General features: G+C 47.6%; 1 protein-coding gene and 1 long non-coding RNA gene across 2 annotated transcripts; both read right to left on the bottom strand.

Moving 5' to 3' along the window:
• Positions 1 to 679: 679 nt before the first annotated feature.
• Positions 680 to 4105, bottom strand: LOC309556423 (uncharacterized protein; the record flags this gene model as incomplete). The annotated part of the gene is made up of 2 exons (XM_082258889.1): positions 680 to 1520; positions 4089 to 4105. The coding sequence occupies 2 exons, from the start codon at positions 4103 to 4105 to the stop codon at positions 680 to 682; spliced, it is 858 nt and encodes a 285-aa protein (XP_082115015.1).
• Positions 4106 to 4154: 49 nt separating this feature from the next.
• Positions 4155 to 7118, bottom strand: LOC309556862. Its single transcript, XR_014225351.1, has 3 exons — positions 7052 to 7118; positions 6807 to 6935; positions 4155 to 4219 (listed from the first exon to the last, which is right to left on the bottom strand). It is a non-coding gene; the product is annotated as an uncharacterized lncRNA (long non-coding RNA).
• Between the last annotated feature and the right edge of the window lie 9741 nt (positions 7119 to 16859).

Below are 16859 nucleotides of genomic sequence, written 5' to 3'. Positions count from 1 at the left end.
GGGCGGTACACATAGCACTGCAATTGCTAACCTCGCACCCCCCGGTCACATTGAGCAATGCTATTCAACTGAATGGGGTTGTGCCGCAACAGCCAGGATGCATACCGTTGCGGCGTACTGGCGTGGGCTTTACAGGGTTAACATAAGGGCTCCCAGCTGCCTGCCAACCCCACAGCGGGTCAGAGGGCGATGCGGGTGTAAACCAGCCCCGAGTGGACTGTGGTGGTTTCACATTTGTTTATGGACTAAACAGTTCCACCGGTTACAATCCAGCATCCATTTCCCATAGTACCAGCAGGGGGTGCACTCTGATGTTTCATTATATTTCCTTTATTTTTAAACTTTCCCGCACTCTGAACATGAAATCGGAGCCTCTAATATAGGTGTAAATTCTTTGCTGTTTAAAACGTACATAAGGGGTGAAACATTTCCCGCACTCTGAACATGAAATAGGACGCTCGCCCGTATGAACTTTCTGGTTTCTAAGAAATAAGCCTTTGTTTGGAAAACATTTCCCGCACTCTTAACATTAAAAAGGGCGCTCACCTGTGTGTAAGTAGGTGTTTTTTCTTAAACATTTCCCGCACTCTGCACAAGATTAGAGACGCTTGCCTGTATGAACTTTCTGGTGTCTAACAAGTAAACATTTGTGCGCAAAACAATTCCCGAACTCTCAACATTAACAGGGAGGCTCATCTGTGTGTATTCTCTGATGGCTAAGAAGGTTTCCTTTGCTATTAAAACATTTCCCGCACTCTGAACATGAATAGGGACGCTCACCCGTGTGTATTCTCTGATGGCGAAGAAGGTGTCCTTTACAATTAAAACATTTCCCGCACTCTGAACATGAATAGGGACGCTCACCCGTGTGTATTCTCTGATGGCGAAGAAGGTGTCCTTTACAATTAAAACATTTCCCGCACTCTGAACACGAATAGGGATGCTCACCCGTGTGTATTCTCTGATGTCTAAGAAGGTCTCCTTTATGATTAAAAATTTTCCCGCACTCTGAACATGAATAGGGATGCTCACCTGTGTGTATTCTCTGATGGCTAAGAAGGTGTCCTTTATAATTAAAACATTTCCCGCACTCTGAACATGAATAGGGACGCTCACCCGTGTGTATTCTCTGATGGCGAAGAAGGTGTCCTTTATAATTAAAACATTTCCCGCACTCTGAACATGAATAGGGACGCTCACCTGTGTGTATTCTCTGATGTCTAAGAAGGTCTCCTTTATGATTAAAACATTTCCCGCACTCTGAACATGAATAGGGATGCTCACCTGTGTGTATTCTCTGATGGATAAGAAAGTTTCCTTTTTGACTAAAACATTTCCCACACTCAGAACATGAAAAAGGTCGCTCACCAGTGTGTATTCTCTGATGTATAAGAAGGTTTCTTTTTCTCCTAAAACATTTCCCACACTCTGAACATGACAATGAATTCTCTCCTGTATGAACCCCTTTATGGTATAAAGAAGATTCCCTGAGATGAGATGGTTTCCCGCACCCGTCGGCACTGTCAGATATTAGAGGACTATGTGAAGTATCAGGAGATTCCTCAGAATTAGACAAATCCAATGATCTCCTCCAATGGTGAGGTCTGTCATGTATATCATGAGGAACGGGATTTACTTCTGGAGAAGATGCCATGTCATTATCTTCTGTAGTCACATCTTCCTCCGATGTCCTTCTATTCCCACCACAGAGTCCGTCTGTCAGAAGACAAGAAAAATTACCAAGAGTTTTCCACACTCATATACACTGCTCAACACTTTATAATCAGAGTATAGCATCAAGTCAGGGAAACTCCTGGGATATTCATCCGGTCAGTGAAGTAGCAGAGGGGGTTGTTACCAACAGGTGCACTAGATGGGCAACAATGAGATGACCTCCAAAACAGGAATGGTTTTACAGGTGGAGGCCACTGACATTTTTCCCTACTCATCTTTTCTTAGTGTTTGTCACTAGTTTTGCATTTGGCTGGGGTCAGTGTCACTACTGGTAGCATGAGGCCATGCCTGGACCCTATAGAGGTTGCACAGGCAGTCCAACTCCTCCACAATGGCACATCAATACGTCCCATTGCCAGAAGAGCATGGGGGAGATTCCAGGAGACAGGCAGTTACTCTAGGAGAGCTGGACAGGGCCGTTGAAGGTCCTTAACCCATCACCAGGACCGGTATCTGCTCCTTTGTGCAAGGAGGAACAGGATGATCACTGCCAGAGCCCTACAAAATGACCTCCAGCAGGACACTGGTGTGAATGTCTCTGACCAAACAATCAGAAACAGACTTCATGAGGGTGGCCTGAGGGCCCAACGTCCTCTAGTGGGCCCTTAGCTCACTGCCCGGCACTGTGGAGCTGGATTGGCATTTGCCGTTGAACACCAGAATTGGCAGCTCCACCACTGGCACCCTGTGCTTTTCACAGATGAGAGCAGGTTCACCCTGAGCACATGTGACAGATGTGAAAGGGTCTGGAGAAACCGTGGAGAACATTATACTGCCTGTAACATCATTCAGCATGACCGGTTGGGTGGTGGGTCAGTCATGGTCTGGGGGGGGGGGGGGGGAGTATCCATGGAGGGACACACAGACCTCTACAGGCTAGACAATGGCACCCTGACTGCCATTAGGTATTAGGATGAAATCTTTGGACCCATTGTCAAACCCTACACTGATGCAGTGGGTCCTGGGTTCCTCCTGGTGCAGGACAATGCCCGGCCTCATGTGGTGAGAGTATGCAGCCAGTTCCTGGAGGATGGAGGAATTGATACCATTGAATGGCCCCCACACTCGCCTGACCTGAATCCAATAGAAGACTTCTGGGACATTCTGTTTCAGTCTATCCGATGCCCCCAGGTTGCACCTCAGTCTGTTCAGGAGCTCAGTGATGCCCTGGTCCAGATCTGGGAGGAAATACCCCAGGACACCATCCGTCATTTCATTAGGAGCATGCCCCGACGTTGTCAGACATGCATACAAGCACGTGGGGGCCATACACACTACTGAGGACCATTCTGAGTTGCTGCAATAACATTTCACCAAAATGGACTAGCCTGCTGCATCATTTTTTCACTTTGATGTTCGGGGTTTCTTTGATTTCAGCCCTCTGTAGGGTGATAATTTTAATTTCCATCAAACTATGTGGCATCCTTTCCTTCCTACCACATTACCCAGTCCATACCAGTATAGATCCTAACACATTACCCAGTCCATACCAATATAGATACCAACACATTACCCAGTCAATACCAGTATAGATCCTAACACATTACACAGTCCATACCAGTATAGATCTTAACACATTGCCCAGTCCATACCAGTATACATTCTAACACATTACCCAGTCCATACCAGTATAGATATCCAGCATGATATTTTTCCCCATTGAGATCTGATGTGTTTTCAAAGTGTTCCTTTCATTCTTTGGAGCAGTGTATGTTGGTCAAGCATTTCAAAGTTTAAAATAGATCTGTGGTGGAACTGGCTGCAATCACAACACCAAACTATGACAACTAACCAGATCAATGATACCACCCAACCAAACATCACTAAGTAAGCTTTAAACCATTCTTGTATAATTACCTGAGCTGATATCTGCAGAAGTTTCTTCCTCTTTAACTGCATCCATCATCCCAACCTCCTCTGTAAAATGCTGATCACCCCTCACATACGTCTTTTCCTTTATAACCCCAATTTGTACATTTATCAGATCTTCATCCTAAACCAAGAAAATTGCAGAAATAATATTAAATACAAAATAATAATAATAGAAGAATGATATCTCTTAGGGCTTGGGATCATTTTCCTACATTCTCATCTACCTGATGATGGTGAGGGATGGTGTGATCTTCATGTGTGGAATCCTGAGAATACAGAGGACCACCCTTCTCCATAGACTGCTGATCCCCAAGCATCTCCTCATTTTCCACTTTAACCTCAACTTTGATGTCTTTCTGTTCCTCACCCTAAAGGGCAAATAATAGATTTGTAAATAGAAGAAAGAGATGATTCAGAAAAATGTCATCTCACCCGTTGAATTCTACAATGTATTTGAGTTCTAGTTGCTCAGTCCCATCTACCTGATTATGTTGTGCATAGTTATGTTCTTCCCATGTGGAATCCAGGCAATACAGAGGATGGGGGCTTCTCTCTGGTGGGTTTGCATCCCTGAATGGCTCCATCAAGACATCCTTGAAGGGGTCTTTGTGTTCTTCTGAAAATGCCTCCATCAAACCAACCTCATCATCCTCCTCTTTAACCGTATGTTTGATGGTGTGATCTTGCTGTGTAGAATCCTGGGAATACAGGGGACGGGGACATCTCTCTGGTGGGTTCCCATAACTGGATCCATCTGTAGGAAACACACACACTGACTGAATACATTGTTTTTATGTGTTTATCAGATAATAGGGGATCTAGGTGGAGCCTCCATACTGCTCTCTCCTTTACAATAGAGTCTCCTCTTACCCAGTGATGTGAGGGGTGGCTGATTCTCCATCATGATGTCCTTGTAGACATCCTTGTGTCCATGTAAGAATCTTCAGAGAATACTCCTCACCTCTCCAGTCAGGTCTGTGTTTTATTAATAGAGCTACGAGTGATGTCATGTGACCTCCCAAAATCCTCCTCACCTCTCTGTTCAGGTCTGTGTTTTACTAACAGAGATAAGAGTGATGTCATGTGACAAATGAGAGAATGCAAGGTGGCAGCATTGGGTCTGGGTGAAGAGTGGGGGACAGAAGCATCGAAAAGCGGGTGTGCGGAGTGAAGATCTGCAATGTTGAATAAGGGAATGAGTAGTGGGGGACAACAGTGTCAGTGGGGGGTTCTGGAATATAGGTGAGCGGTGTGAGAAGGGGGGTGAGGAGTGGGGACAGCAGTGGTCAGTGTCACTACTGGTAGCATGAGGCCATACCTGGACCCTATAGAGGTTGCACAGCCAGTCCAACTCCAGGATGGCACATCAATACGTGCCATTGACAGAAGAGCATGGAGGAGATTCCAAGAGACAGGCAGTTACTCTAGGAGAGCTGGACAGGGCCGTAGAAGGTCCTTAACCGATCAGCAGGACCGGTATCTGCTCCTTTGTGCAAGGAGGGACAGGATGAGCACTGCCAGAGCCCTACAAAATGACCTCCAGCAGGCCACTGGTGTGAACGTCTCTGACCAAACAATCAGAACTAGACTTCTTGAGGGTGGCCTGAGGGCCCAATGTCCTCTAGTGGGCCCTGTGCTCACTGCCCGGCACTGTGGAGCTCGATTGGCATTTGCCATTGAACACCAGAACTGGCAGGTCCACCACTGGCAGTCTGTGCTTTTCACAGATGAGAGCAGGTTCACCCTGAGCACATGTGACAGACGTGAAAGGGTCTGGAGAAGCTGTGGAGAATGTTATGCTGCCTGTAAAATCGTTCAGCATGACCGGTTGGGTGGTGGGTCAGTGATGGTCTGGCAAGGCGTATCCATGGAGGGACACACAGACCTCTACAGGCTAGACAATGACACCCTGACGGCCATTAGTTATCAGGATGAAATTCTTGGACCCATTGTCAGACCCTATGCTGGTGCAGTGGGTCTTGGGTTCCTCCTGGTACACCACAATGCCCAGTCTTATGTGGTGAGAGTATGCAGCCAGTTCCTGGAGGATGAAGGAATTGATACCACTGAATGGCCCCCACACTCGCCTGACCTGAATCCAATAGAACACCTCTGGGACATTCTGTTTCAGTCCATCCAACGTTTTTCGTTGCCGATACCAATACTTTGGCCATTCAATATCGATATTGGCCGATATTTTCGTACATTAAAAAAACAAAAAAAAATGTATTTTAAGTACTTGACAGGTACTCTTGTGGAGGGATCTGAGGGTCTAAAAGACCCCAAACCCCTCCTCTGCACTTAAAAGCATTCAAAACGCCAAGTTTGGCTGTTTTGAATGCTGTAATTTTTTTGAATCTGGTGCTGAGTACCCGGAAGCGATGTCATGACATCACTTCCGGGTTTTTACATGGAGACACGATCAGAGCCGAATGCGGCTTTGATCGGGTCTTCGGCATCCGTGCAGGCTGGTTGCCCGGGTCTCCCGTTGGGAGACCCGGGCGAGCCGCAGAAGGCTGTCTTGTAATGACAGCCGAGCGGCTTCTCAGCTGCATCGGTTGTCATTACAAGACAGCCGACTGTCGGCTATGGACGCCGGTACCGGGGTGATGCAGGAATCACTCCGGTACATGCACTTTCCCAAAAATATCGGTCACCTTGGTGGCCGATTCCGATATATCGGGGAAAGTGCATACCGGCCCCAGATATATATCGGCTACAGATCCTCAAACATCAATCCATATACCCAAACAGTTTTTGTATTTAGTTGCCATCACTCACCTGTGCTGATGTCTGGAGAAGATTCCTCCTCTTTAACTTTGTCCATCATCCCAACCTCTTCCCCAAACTGCTGATCACCCATCACATATGTCTCTTCTTCTTTAACCTCATCTTTTATATCTATCAGATTTTCATTCTAAACAAACAAAATAGCAGGGAATGGTTTCTTTAAACTGTGAGCACAAATAACCTTAAACCTAAATGTGGAATATATTTTCATACAGTCAGATCACATTTATGATCTCGACATCCATCTTCACCTACCTGAAGATGGTGAGGGATGGTGTGATCTTCCTGTGTGGAATCCCGGGAATACAGAGGATGGGGACTTCTCTCTGGTGGGTTTGCATTCCTGAATGGCTCCATCAAGACATCCTTGAAGGGGTCTTTGTGTTCGTCTGAAAATGCCTCCATCAAACCAACCTCATCGTCCTCCTCTTTTATCTCTTCTTTAACCGTATGTGTGATGGTGTGATCTTCCTGTGTGGAATCCCGGGAATACAGAGGACGGGGACATCTCTCTGGTGGGTTCCCATTACTGGATCCATCTGTAGGAAACACACACACTGACTGAATACATTGTTTCTATGTGTTTATCAGATGATGGGGGATCTAGGTGGACCCTCCGTACTGCTCTCTCCTTTACAATAAAGCCTCCTCTTACCCAGTGATGTGAGGGGCGGCTGATTCTCCATCATGATGTCCTTGTAGAGATCCTTGTGTCCTTCCAAGAATCTTCTGAGAATCCTCCTCACCTCTCTGGTCAGGTCTGTGTTTTATTAATAGAGATAAGAGTGATGTCATGTGACAAGCGAGAGAAAGCAAGGTGGCAGCATTGGGTCTGGGTGCAGTGGTGGGATTCAAAAATTTTAGTAACCAGTTCCGACTTTCCCAGCAGAATGACCAGCGTACCCCCTTTCAATGCACAGTGACCAGCGTGCCCCCTTTCAATGCACAGTGACCAGCGTGCCCCCTTTCAATGCACAGTGACCAGCGTGCCCCCTTTCAATGCACAGTGACCAGTGTGCCCCCTTTTAATGCAGAATGACCAGCGTGCCCCCTTTCAATGCACAGTGACCAGCGTGCCCCCCTTTCAATGCAGAGAGACCAGCGTGCCCCCTTTCAATGTACAGTGACCAGCATGCCCCACTTTCAATGCACAGTGACCAGCGTGCCCCACTTTCAATGCACAGTGACCAGCGTGCCCCCCTTTCAATGCACAGTGACCAGCGTGCCCCCCTTTTAATGCAGAGAGACCAGCATGCCCCCTTTCAATGCACAGTGACCAGCATGCCCCACTTTCAATGCACAGTGACCAGCGCTGCGTGTCCCCCTTTCAAGGCACAGTGACCAGCGTGTCCCCCTTTCAAGGCACAGTGACCAGCGTGCCCCCTTTCAATGCAGAGAGACCAGCGTGCCCCCCTTTCAATGCACAGTGACCACAGCATTGCCCCCAATCATTGCAGAGTGCCACAGCATTGCCCCCAATCATTGCAGAGTGCCACAGCATTGCCCCCATTCATTGCAGAGTGCCCACAGCATTGTCCCCAATCATTGCAGAGTGCCACAGCACTGCCCCCAATCATTGCAAAGTGCCCACAGCATTGCCCCCAATCATTGCAGAGTGCCCACAGCATTTAGCATTGCCCCCAATCATTGCAGAGTGTCACAGCATTGCCCCCAATCATTGCAGAGTGCCCCAGCATTGCGCCCAATCATTGCAGAGTGCCACAGCATTGCCCCCAATCATTGCAGAGCGCCACAGCATTGCCCCCAATGATCACTGCAGAGCGCCACAGCATTGCCCCCAATGATCATTGCAGAGTGCCACAGCATTGCCCCCAATCATTGCAGAGCGCCACAGCATTGCCCCCAATAATTGCAGAGCGCCACAGCATTGCCCCCAATAATTGCAGAGCGCCACAGCATTTCCCCCAATCATTGCAGAGCGCCACAGCATTGCCCCCAATCATTGCAGAGTGCCACAGCATTGCCCCCAATCATCGCAGAGCGCCACAGCATTGCCCCCAATCATTGCAGAGCGCCACAGCATTGCCCCCAATCATTGCAGAGCGCCACAGCATTGCCCCCAATCATTGCAGAGCGCCACAGCATTGCCCCCAATCATTGCAGAGTGCCACAGCATTGCCCCCAATCATTGCAGAGCGCCACAGCATTGCCCCCAATCATTGCAGAGCGCCACAGCATTTCCCCCAATCATTGCAGAGCGCCACAGCATTTCCCCCAATCATCGCAGAGCGCCACAGCATTGCCCCCAATCATTGCAGAGCGCCACAGCATTTCCCCCAATCATTGCAGAGCGCCACAGCATTTCCCCCAATCATCGCAGAGCGCCACAGCATTTCCCCCAATCATCGCAGAGCGCCACAGCATTGCCCCCAATCATTGCAGAGCGCCACAGCATTGCCCCCAATAATTGCAGAGTGCCACAGCATTGCCCCCAATCATTGCAGAGCACCACAGCATTGCCCCCAATCATTGCAGAGCGCCCACAGCATTGCCCGGAATCATTGCAGAGTGCCCACAGCATTGCCCGGAATCATTGCAGAGTGCCAGCGTTCCCCCCGCGAGACCCGTTTACTTACCTCATGGACGGTCATCACGGCAGCTCCTCTTCAGTTCCGGCTCCCCGCGTCTTCCCAGTCGTCCCGCCTCCTCGGCCAATGGCAAGGCATTTGCCTTTCGGCCAATCAGGAAGCGCGAGGAACCACTCCCTGATTGGCCAGGAGAAGGATCCTTGTGACAATAGCGAATTTTCATTCGCTATTGTCACAGAATGGGCGGGCTCGGCCTCGGGGCGCACTGCTCTGCTGCTCCACGGCCGCCATCTTAGAGGGATCAGCCGGTTCTGTGAACTTGCAGAAAGTTTGCAACCGGTTCCATAGAATCGGTGCGAACCGGCTGAATCCCACCACTGTCTGGGTGAAGAGTTGGGGACAGAAGCATCAAATAAGGGTTGTGAGGAGTTGAGATCTGCAACAGCGGTGTTAGATGGGGGTGAGGAATGGGGACAGCAGTGTTAGATGGGGGGTGAGGAGCAGAGAACAGCGGTGTTAGATGGGGGGGTGAGGAGCGGGGGACAGCAGTGTTAGAGGGGGGGGGGGGTGAGGAGCAGGGAACAGCAGTGTTAGATGGGGGCAGGTAGCCGTGTCTGGTATCTTCTGACACATGCAGGAGTATAGATGGCACAGACCTGGTGGGGTTCCTGGTCATCCAGTATATACAGATCTGGGGGCCCAGTTGGTGTTGGGACAGAGGACGGGATTAATGTTAGTACTAGTAGTGACGAGGGAGGAAAGCTGCTGAATATTTCCAGAGGTGAGTGTTGGGGTCACCCCAAGCTCTGCCTCGTCCCCAGATAGATTATGAGTACCTCAGCTCTGCCTGGTGAGGGCGCTACAAGAGAGCTGGAGGAAGTTTTGCTGCTAATCCTACTTATGTGATTTCACCGGGGGACTGCAATCTGATTCTCAGTGTTATGCGTTCCTCTGTTTCTATTCCTCCGCCATAAAAACGGAAGGAGAACATTTTCTCCATGTAAATAAAGATTATATATAGAAAATAATATCTTATTACCTCCTCTGCTGCCACTTCCAGCTACGTCTCTATATCTGACATGACTTCCTCTGTGGACCTACATCACTTCCTGCCAGTATCTTACATCACTTCCTGTCTGTATCTTACATCCCTTCCTGTCTTTACCTCATCACTTCCTGCCTGTGTGTTCCATCTGAGAGAAGTCAGGTCACCACCTTGTGGACCATATTGGGATTTTTGTACTTGCAAAACAATTGAGTACTCTCTGTGATGTTTTGGTTATTTGCTCTAACAGGTAACTTTTCAGGACTGGCCTTCAGGGTGTTCTCCCTTAATTTTCTTCCGAACATGTCGTGCTTTAAAATTGCGCACCCTCGTAGACAAATTGCGGTACTTAAAAATCTCCATAGGTGACCTTTAAAGAGCCTTCACAGGTAACCAGTTTAGAGTTACACAGGAGATCTAGCCTTAGAATATTTGCTCTCACTATAATGTTCGCCTCACATGTGTGGTGTGAATACTGTTTACATATGCGTGCGCAACTTACTTATGTGTTCGCTTCTACGTGCGAGTACGGAGGGACGGGGCTCTTCACATTTTTTTTCTTATTTATTTTATTTTTACTTTTTATCTTTACTCTGTCCCTTTTTTTTTTCCCATCACTTTTATTCCTAATACAAGGAATGTAAACATCTCTTGCAATAGAAATAAGGATGACAGGTCCTCTTTATGGAGACATCTGGGTGTCAAAAAGACCCCAGATCTCTTCTTTAACTTTAAAGCGGAGTTCCGGCCACAAATTTTTTTTTTTCAATAAAAATACCCCCGGGACAGTCAGGGCTAGTACATTCCACAATGGATAGCCTCTGTACTGTCCCGGGTCGCACTTACCTGTAAGAAGAAATACTTACCTTGAAAATTTCTTCTCCAGCGCTGCCATCTCGGATGTGGGCAGCTGAAGCCAGCACGTCCTCTTCCGCGTCCTCTTCTCCCAGAATGCGCTTGCACCGGCCACGCTCGTCACGTCCGGTGCGGGCGCGTCAACCCTCCACAGCTTCTGGGCATGCCCAGAAGCTGTTTAGCAGGGAATGAGGCGCCAAACCGGAAGTGAGGAGCGGGGCCGGTGCAGGCGCATTGATTCCTGGGAGCGATGACGTTCAGTTCCCAAGAATCAATGCAAAGAGGAAGTGACGGCGCGGGCCGCGGCCCCAGAGGGAGGAAGTGGAAGAAAGGTGAGTATATTTTTCTTCAATAACAAGGTAAGTAAAAAAAAAAAAAAAATCGTAACTATCCATTTCTTTTTCAGGTGACCAAAAGCAAGCGGATGGCCCAAAATTGATTATGTCAATTTTGTGGCCGGAAATCTGCTTTAAAAGCAAAAGATAAAAAAAAAAAGATTTACTTCTAGCCTGTATCAGAACTGACATCATGAATGTCACTCCGTTCCTCTAAGGCCATGGGGGTGATCAAAGAGTATCTACACTTTGATCGTCTATGGGAGCAGCCAGCCACACCATCCAATTGTTTCTTAGGCAAACCGACGAAAACGGTAAGCCCAAAATAACACCGGTGAGCGACAGGAGAGGGGGTTATGTCCCTTCCCACTGCTTCAGAAAGCTCATAAGCCGCTCAGAATGGTTTCATGAGAAAGCCAGCCGCCCGCTGGAAAAAAACAATTCCGGGGTTATAGCATATAGCTTCGGCCATAACCTCAGTAAACCCCAATGTATATATATACGTATTGCGGTCGGCAAGTATCAGTTCCTTGTACCAGAAAAATGCGTATTCAGGTTAGGGGGCGCCTGTAGATGAAAACTAACTGTGCAGATTTGAATAAAGTTGAATAATTCCCATCCTATAGGTGTAGGCCATTTATGTACCTCCCAGAACCTAGCCCAAAAAACCCTCTGAGATGGCGTCCTCCCCATCCTGCCTTGTTGCTAGGTTGTAGCTAAGATAATCCCTGCCATTACTGCTTACCCTCACTATTACAAGAAGGAGGTCTCTACGATGCAAATCCTGCAACTGTGTGATCCAACTCCCTTTTTGTAGAAGCTCTGAGCTCAGCGCTGCTGTGACGGAGGAGATAGCAAACTGCGCTTGAACTTGAATCATAGATTGGCCAGAGTACGCCACCTCCCTAAAGTCTGAAGGACAGTAAACTGATTAATTGTTTAGAAGGTTTGGAGACCCCCTGATCTAGAAGAACACTACTATGAGCTCCAGAAATCTCATGCAGAAGCAAAAAGTTGGGTGACCCTTGGACTGAAGAGCCTGAGCCTGGGAACAGAGAGTTTTAAGATTCTCTTGGGGAAGAAAAACTTGTTTGAGCTGTGTTTAGAATGAGACTCAGTGATGAGTTGGTTCCAGTACTGAGTTCTGAAGGTTCAGGAACAGTTGAACCTTCGCAATGTCAGGACAGTTCTAGCTATGCTGTCAGCCAGAACCTAAGCTAATGGAGGTGTTCCAGATATCCCACAATGGGGATACCCTGGGAGCAAAGCAAGGCTAGCCCTGGGGGCAAGCACCTTGGTGAACACTCAAAGTGCAGAAGAGATGATGAACCAGAGAAGCTGAAGGCCCACAGCAAAAGGGAAAATTTGCTTGTGGGCCAGAAAAACAGGAACATTCAAGTATCCATCCTTGATGTCCACAGAGTTTAGAAAGTCTCATTGATTATATAAGTATTGGCAGGAAATGTTAGATAAGCGAAATTCTGTATATGATATTGTGCTGACTCTGGATCCCTATTTCTTCTGGGGTAAGTAGATTCTCCACAATGGATCATGACCAGGTAGAGGCTATTACGAGATCACTTTTTAAACAGTAGCCCGTAAGCTGATAGCCTCACGTTGGGTTTGACCCAGTCCTCCAACCCTCGGAGACTGGATCCGGGAAATGGATAAACTAATGTTTGAGAAATATACTTGAGCTCAATGTAATGCCTCCCGGAATTTTGAAAAAAAGTTGAAAAAAATGGAAGGATGCATCACATTCCAATTTTTAATTTTAATCCTCCTAACTCTAATGTATAATAAAGGTTGGGTATGTTCTCTCTTATTAGTCGAGAGGGATAGGTCAGGGACAGCCTGGTTTTTAGTGCCAGGTGACCTGGACTGTCCACAGAATGGACCGAATTTATTTATTTTTATTTATTTATTTCAGGTTCTTATACAGCGCTTTACATATACATTGCACATTCACATCAGTCCCTGCCCTCAAGGAGCTTACAATCTAAGGTCCCTAACTCACATTCATACATACAGTACATACATAGTAGGGCCAATTTTATACAGGATCCAATTAACCTACCAGCATGTCTTTGGAGTGTGGGAGGAAACCGGAGTACCCAGAGGAAACCCACAAAGGCACAGGGAGAACATGCAAACTCCAGGCAGGTAGCTACTAGGCGAAAGTGCTAACCACTACACCACTGTGCCGCCCAATGACACGATGTTGTGTTGTTAAGGACTGGAATGAAACTGTCTAGAACAGTGGTCTCCAAACTGGGGCCCAGGGGCCAGATTCCCTTTGCTCGCTTTTATCTGGCCCTTGGGACAGAATTCCTCCCAATGACACCAACGATGGGGCATTGCATTTGATTAACTGAGAATTGTGCGGTGGCGTGACGTTGTACCCAAATAAAATTGATTTTTATTTTTTTCCCCACAAATAGAGCTTTCTTTTGGTGGTATTTGATCACCTCTCTGGTTTTAATTTTTTGTGCTATAAACAAAAAAAAAAGACTGATTTAAAAAAAAACTAAAAAAAAAAACCAATAAAAAAAATCTAATTTCCTGACAGACCCCATGGCAGCCTACACGTGGGTTAGACCCATCTCCTCCTACCTCATAGGAACCTACCCCAATACATTTTTGCTCCAGGCCTTTTTTGTCCTCCTCCTAAATGGATTATGGTAAATTCTTACCTCATAAAGATTCCCCGATTAACGCCTGGCTGTCTGCACGATGGATCCTGGCGGTGTTCCCCTCCCCTAGCTATTAGCGAGGTAGGACGCAGGTGTGGAATCTGGTGCCATAAAGAGCTTACAAGCCTGGCCATTGGCAGGCAAGTGGCAATATGGCCAATCGTCCCAGCTATTAGCGGGAGGCGCATTAATATGCCCTGACAAGCGTGCAGCTGCGGTGTCCTTTGATGTTCCCAGATCTGGTCGTGGATTGGTAACGTTGTTCCCGTTTATGGCAGCAGTTTATTTTGTATTGTCTTGCACTGTGTTTATTTCCTATTTTGTTTCCCTGGGGTCTAGCTCGGCTATGGGATGTTCGGCGTTCCATTCTGCGTCCTTCTCGTCCGCTCCACTGCTTGCTTGTGTTTTCCGATCCTCAAATCTGAATCGAGGCTTGGTTCATGCATGCGCAGTACGGGCAAAGTGCCGACGGATGACGAGGCTTACGGCGCAGGCGCCGGGGGGCAGTGACTTCATTCTGGCGGCAGATTTAAATAGCTATCCTTGGGTTGCTTTGCGGTTCATTGATGGCTTCCCTGTGCTCTAAGGCTGTCTTCTAAGGGTGAGTGCTGCCTATGCTGGGATGAGAAGATAAAGACCCTCCAAGGTCACAACACCGGCATTCATCTTCAAGTTCTAGGTGCCATAGGTCATCTTCCAGGCGTCATGGTGAAGATTCCAGAGTTGCATCAGGACACTGCCAGGAGATCCTGCTGGGGATGTGGATCGCAGGTCCCTGATGGCAAATTGCTTTGTGAGCCCTGTTATGCCCGTGCCGCAAGTGAAGGGGAGGATAGCAACCAGCAGATGGAGTCTCTGGTTGGGCAGGTGGTTCAGGAATCCTTAAAGAACTTGGATCCTGGTTGTACCAGCACCCCCTCTGCCGGCTTGGCAGGCAATGGGCAGGCACTCCTGTTGGGGACAATCCCTATATCCCTGGTCCTTCCCAGCAGAGTCACTCCTCATTTACGTAATTCCTCGGATAGTGAGGTAGAAGCGGACGACTCCAGTGCAGGCTTTGATTTTGCCCTGGTTCCCACCTAGATTAAAGCTGTTAAAGAAGCATTGAAGTGGGAGGAACCAGTGGAGTCGCCTTCCCAACAGAGGAGGTATTTTAAGCACCTCAAGAAGGAACACCCTTAATTTCCCCTTTTGGCTGAGCTTGGTGAGATTATTACAGAGGAATGGGGTTGAACCAAGGACCACAGGATGTGTAAGCTGCACAAGAGCGTGGCGTGATCACGCATTTTTTTTTGGCCTGCTCTTCCTTATTTCCCTGCATATGTGGTCATACGGTGGAATGTGCACCCCAGTATTGGTGTGTTGTGCATAGGTGTGACGTGTGCATGCATACTGGTGGTGGGGTCCCCAGTGTGATTGTGTCTGGTCATTACCTGTCCCAATTGAACAACTGAATAACTGCACCTGGTCATCTATTATTGCTATTACTTACATCTATGGAAATAATGGCCATTTATTATTAATATTTTTTTCTATTAGCAGTACTGTCCCCAATTTTCAGTAGATTTAATTCTGCCATTTGTGCTGATGCACTATTGTGCAATTTTTCCCTTCAGGAGTCCCGTATGGCCTCTGCCCTGGGCTATTTTAATGCTCGTTGTCTAGGTTACCATGTCGTATCCATCGCTAGCATGGGCCTAAGTGTTGTGTCCAGGCAGGTGGGCGGGTGTAAGCAGCAGCCTATGGCGCTATGTGTTTGATCAGCCCACAGCGCCAGCTGATTACAGTATGGATTGACTCCGGAAGTGACTGCGCACTACGTGGGCGGGCCTCCCGGAAGGGACGTGGCATGCTGTGGAACGCATACACCCGCACTTCTGGGTTTCGGGTCCCAGTCGGCGTGCGGGTCAAGTGACAGCACGGCCGACAGGGTAGTGTCTGCCACATATCATCCAGCGCTCTCTGGCGCCCTATATCGTACCATAAAAGGAAACATTATCATATATACCATACACAAAAGAGGAGCCTGATGACAGCACAACATTTTTTAAAGGCCAGTATACACCACATATGGACATTTATTGTACATCTGTATTCACCTATGTAGATATGATTGAAGGCACAGCTACAACACTACTGAAAATTGCATTTATATAGTGGTATTCCCTTGACCCTTATGGGGTCTTTCACTATAAGTACACGTTGGTATCATGTGATGTTTTGTTCTCCGTCCTTTGAAGGTTAGTAGGAAAATACATACCCGTTTTGGTTGTGCATTACATATGATATGTTTTATTTATGTTTTATGCATTTACCTTTTGTATGTGTGTTTTTTTCCAAATTGAGTGTTTTTAACCACTTGCCGACCGCCGCCTGACTATATACGGCGGCGGTCAGCCCCTCCCAGGCAAAGTGACGTACCGGTACGTTACTAGCCTTGGAGCGAATAGGGGGCGAGCGCACGCCGCCGGAGGCGCGCTCCCGCCCCCGCTCATACCCAACGAAGCCGGTGCGTCTGACTGGCGGACCCGATTTCCGCCGGTCACTCGCGATCATCAGGTAGAGAGGGAGAAAGGCAGGCAGCTAATGTAAACAAAGCCGCCTGTCATTCTCCCCTGTGTAAAAGCACAGATCACCCGGTCCTGCTATGTAGGACCGTTGATCTGTGCTGTTACACCACTAGCCACATCCAATGACAGTTAGAAACAGGCCCCTAGGGACACACTTAACCCCTCCCTCTCCAATAAAGTGTCAAAAATGTCAGTCAAGGGTGCGATCTGTCCGCCGCAATGTCGCATTACCGCAAAAAAAATCTCAAATTGCCGCCATTACGCGTTAAAAAAAAAAAAAAAAAATGACAAAATTTTTTCCCTTTTAGTAAACGCAATAACTTTTGCGCAAACCAATCAAAATACGCTTATTGTGATTTTTTTTACCAAACATAGGTAGCAGAAAACAAATTGGCCAAAAATTTTAAAAAATTTTG

This window comes from Pelophylax lessonae, assembly GCF_965119305.1.
Source record: "Pelophylax lessonae genome assembly, chromosome: 5".
Classification (NCBI taxonomy): Eukaryota; Metazoa; Chordata; class Amphibia; order Anura; family Ranidae; genus Pelophylax; species Pelophylax lessonae.
This window is presented reverse-complemented; position numbering and strand designations above follow the sequence as displayed.